Source organism: Rhagoletis pomonella, unplaced genomic scaffold (assembly GCF_013731165.1).
Source record: "Rhagoletis pomonella isolate Grant_MI unplaced genomic scaffold, Rhpom_1.0 Rhpom_scaffold_00007, whole genome shotgun sequence".
In the NCBI taxonomy this organism is placed as follows: Eukaryota; Metazoa; Arthropoda; class Insecta; order Diptera; family Tephritidae; genus Rhagoletis; species Rhagoletis pomonella.
In genome coordinates this window covers 2,244,683-2,249,119 of record NW_023458561.1, presented here as the reverse complement: position 1 = coordinate 2,249,119, position 4,437 = coordinate 2,244,683, and the positions used below count along the sequence as shown (strand labels likewise).

General features: G+C 44.8%; 1 protein-coding gene across 1 annotated transcript; it reads left to right on the top strand.

Moving 5' to 3' along the window:
- Positions 1-3,748: 3,748 nt before the first annotated feature.
- LOC118743618 (adenylate kinase) lies at positions 3,749-4,268 on the top strand (the record flags this gene model as incomplete). The annotated part of the gene is given in 2 exon segments (XM_036476382.1): positions 3,749-3,916; positions 3,990-4,268. Coding segments are annotated over 2 exon segments (384 nt in total), but the record flags the coding sequence as incomplete, so codon positions are not given.
- Positions 4,269-4,437: the final 169 nt, after the last annotated feature.

The following is a 4,437-nucleotide window of genomic DNA, read 5'->3' as shown; positions in this document are numbered from 1 at the left end:
GAGCTCCGTCTTTCCAGGATTAATAGCGAGAGTTTGTGACCAAGTACCCTTGCATGAGATCATACAGAGTGTCCAGGAACTTTCCTCTGACGATGAGAGCCACATCACCCGCGTAGGCAATAACCTGGCATCCCCCTTTCCAACTCCTCCAGGACATCGTTTATTACGACTATCCAGAGAAAGGGGGAAAGGACGCCTCCCTGCGGGGAGTCTCTGCTCACTTTACGTTGGTCAGAGGCATTTCCCCATTCTGCTATGACAGTTCTGTCGTACTACATCCGAGAGATGAGCCTAACTAAGTGGCTCTCGACTCCAAGCTAAGTTAGCGCTCTTACTATTGCCCCAGGTAGCACATTATTAAAAGCCCCCTCGATATCAAGGAAGACTCCCAACTACAAAATCTTTGTTCCTAAGAGACTCCTCTATGACTTTAACCATTGAGTGCAAGGCAGATTCCACAGATCTACCTTTTAGATACGCATGCTGAGAGGAATCCTGTTTCTTATATACAGGTCAAGAAGCCTCCAGCCTGAAGTCCCTCGGAGACACATGAGAGCTTGTTCTTGCTTTGGGGGGCCCTCCTGGCCCCTGGGATATACACCCTTTCAAGGCAGCTCGCATAGATTGGGGTGAGCCAGCGACACGAGACCTCCACAGACTTTTGCAGCTGCGCAGGAATAATGCCATCCGGTCCGGGGGACTTGAAAGGCTTGAAAGAGTCCATCGCCCAAAGCAGTCGGCGTTTCTCCAGTAGTTCACCAGAGAATATGGGGTAGCCAAGCGTACCGACACCGGTACATGGTGTGGGGTTTGCTGGGAAATGAGTATCAAGGAGTAGTTAACGACGCCCCTCCGCTTAGGGCATAGTTTCCCTCTTCGTCCCTCAAGTATCCCAAAGGTATAGGACTCCTCGCGAGGATTCGAGACGATTCGTGACAACCTTCAGCTACTTCGCAGAAATTTCTCCACGACTCAATTTTGGCCTTTCTTATCTCGGACTTATATATATCCAGTCCGACTTTGTAGAGTTCCCAGTCGGAGTATTGTCCACTCTTCCTGGCTTTGTTGAAAAGGCGCCTGCTCGACGCCCTAAGTTCCGACAGTTCCATCGTCCACCATTTCGGTCGGACTTTGCCCGAGGGCCTGCTCAGCGGGCATGAGCTTTCAATGGCACTCCTACAGGCTGATGTAAATTTCTCCACCGAGTCCTCAATCGAGATTTCAGTGCTTAAGTTTACAGGAGGAGCCTCTGGGAGTAGTTCCCGCAGTTTTGGCTGTAGAGGTCTCAATTTGTTTTCCTACAATTTCTATAGGGGATAATTTTAGAACGGTCGTCGTCCAGATAAAACTGAACATATCTATGGTCCGAGAAGGAGGGATCATGAAGAACCCTCCAATCGGAAATACGGGATAATAAAGAAGACAAGGCAAGGGTAAGGTCAAGGACCTCTTGCTGTAGTGATAAGGGTCGGTTCGTTACCTCTATTACAACTACCTAAGTCCTCACTTAGAATATAATCAAAAAGTGACTCACCTCTCGTGTTGATGTCTGAGCTTCCCCAGCACGAGTGCCTCGACTTTGCATCCTATCCAATGATAATATCGGCTTTTCGTCGCCTCGCTTCGGCCATAATCTCACGCAGTAATAGTGTGGTTCCACCTCGTCCTCATGCGCCATGTATGCAGACACGAGCCAGAACTCTCTGGCGCCACCCTCCAAGCTAACCGTCACAATGTCCTCATTGCTGAAATTAGGTAAAATTAGTGCTTTGAATTCGTTTCTGATGAGTATGCAGGATCTTGGTCTACCTGCTTGTTTCTGCACTATCAGCTTAAATTCAGGCGCCTTATCTCGACTACGTCGGCTCCAACTTACTCAAGGTGGATGAGGAGATTTGTGGACGCCGGCTTAAAGTGTTGGAGATTTATCTGCAGGATCTTCATCCTCCAAAGCCTTTTGCAGCCAAGCCAGTTCGACGTCCTCGTTGACCGAAGCTAGAAGCCTCTCTTCCTCCGCCCTGTCATAGAACCGTCCGATGCTGATGACGGATCCCTCGGTTGAGAGAGCATCCCCAGCATTTTCGGCTTCTGACATGACGGATTCTATCTCCGCTCATGGGGGTTTCCTCCGCCTCGGGCTGGCCCATCGGAACCCCGGAGGTTGAAAGCCATCCCTCCTGGCATCGGATTGGTAGACCCTTTTGAAGCCATAAGTTATGACTCCCTCTGACTCAGCAAGGGGCCGAGGGATTCCACGTTAAGTACTATCAGCGCTTGCCGATGCGATTCCTCAGACCCCTCAAATCTAACAACTCTCCAGTTGTGCGTGGGCAGATGCGGGTTGCAGTACCGGAGGATTTCCTCTGGTGCTGAGGGCTCGGAGAAGAGCCAGACACGCGCACGCGGGCGGGAAGGAAGGTCCTTATCCTCCATGGCTTCTAGCTTGGCACCGTCCAAACCTCCCCCACTAGAGACACTGCAGCCTTGTACATTGACGCCGACCGTTCTTCGGCGCAAACAATCTTCTTGTGACTGCCGTGATGCCATCCAGTATCCTCGCATCGTGGAGGTGGGCCAGAGCTTCCTCTAACCACCCTTAAGAAGGCAGAGGACATGGCTGTTACCACGCGCCTCCAGTTATCCCTGGATATGGCGCCATCTTCCCTGCTATCAATGATCCCCAGGGCAGTTGCAGGTTTTTTGACAGATATCCCATTTAAAATTATGTCAAAAAGTTGCAATTAACTTCTGAGTTGACTTTTATTTCTTATATTTTGCCTTTGTATTTAGACATTTATAATTAAAAATTAATAAATTATACACTGGTGTTGGTTATTTTTCCGACACGATGGTAAGATGATTTATTTTGGAACGAATTTCCCCATCCCTTGTCAAGTTTGGTTTGGAAAGAACCCGTTTTCGGTGTTGTGCCATCTTCAGTGTAATTTTTCGTCCTGTCTGATTTGAGTTTTTGTCCTTAATTTATGTTCATTTAAATTAGGTAATATGAATTTCGTCGATGATTGAGTCTTAGATATGCCGTGGTGTACTTCTTCTAAAAGCGGGTAATGGCTTCATCTTTCACCATCTCGATATTAGCGTTCGTTATGTTTTTGCTGTATGGTATGTGTTTGGAAGGAGCGTCCATGTCTAATTTTTGTTGTTATTTGTCTTTTCGTAAATCTATTATAGGGGTTCGAATATAAAATCCGATGCGGTATTTCTTTCGTATTTTATTACCCCGCCAAAGGTTTTTATTTTGTATAATTCCATATTTTCTAGTAAATTTGGTCGTTGGTCTTTATGTTGTACATTTGTTGTTAAAGTATTGTTGTTTTTAAGTATTCTGAAATACTGCAACCCAATAGTCGCGCAAGGTTGCGTTTTTTGAAAATTTAAGAATGTGCCAAAATTTACAGCCTTTGAAATTTCTTCGCCAGTAGCATTGCAAGTTCGAAGATGTGAGAGTATTAGAAGAAAATTGTGAGTGTATCAAGTTGTTCGGAATTGCACTGCCACAGAGCAGAAACATTTTTATACCAAATTCTTGTTGTTGTTGTAACAGCATACAAACTCCCCAAAGACTTTTTGGGGAGTGTTGCTGGAGTGACAGTCCTTGGCCAGATATAGATCTGGGTCGTTCCGGTTACGTAGACCCGACTGTCTTTTTTAGATGTAGCGAAGATATTTTTGATTTTCAACACAGCCCCATCTAAATATACTGATTATTTAACTTGTATATTTTTAGCTGGATGATTTACTTGCCAAACGAAAAACTAATATTGATGCTGTTATTGAATTTGCTATAGATGACAGCTTACTTGTCCGTAGAATAACGGGCCGCTTAATTCACCCCGCAAGTGGCCGCTCTTATCATGAAGAATTTGCTCCACCGAAAAATCGAATGCGCGATGACGTGAGTTTCTCTTCTTAGAACGAAAAAATAATTTAAATATTTATTAATAGGAATTACTTTTATTATCTTCTAGGAAACTGGTGAACCTCTTGTTCGTCGGAGTGATGATAACGCAGCAGCTTTAAACAAACGACTAGAAGCGTACCACAAACAAACCAAACCTTTGGTTGACTACTATGCTGTAAGAGGGCTGCATTTTAAAATTGATGCAGCACAAACGGCGCACAATGTATTTTCACATATTGATAACATTTTCCTTAAACAACGTAAATCTCGAGACATATTATGAAACCGAAAAAATCACTTTGCAAAACTCTCGGAATTAAAATAACCGTTTTTATGACACATTTTATTATTATGCTTTGCATTTCACAATTAAACAAATCACGGCCCGAATCGCGGAATCGTAATCGAGTGATTACTCGTTTCGAATCGAATGAAATAAAATGACAGCTGTTTTCGGGCCAAGCACACTCGCCAAGGCGAATTAATATAAGGTGATAGCAGGAGTACAAAAACAA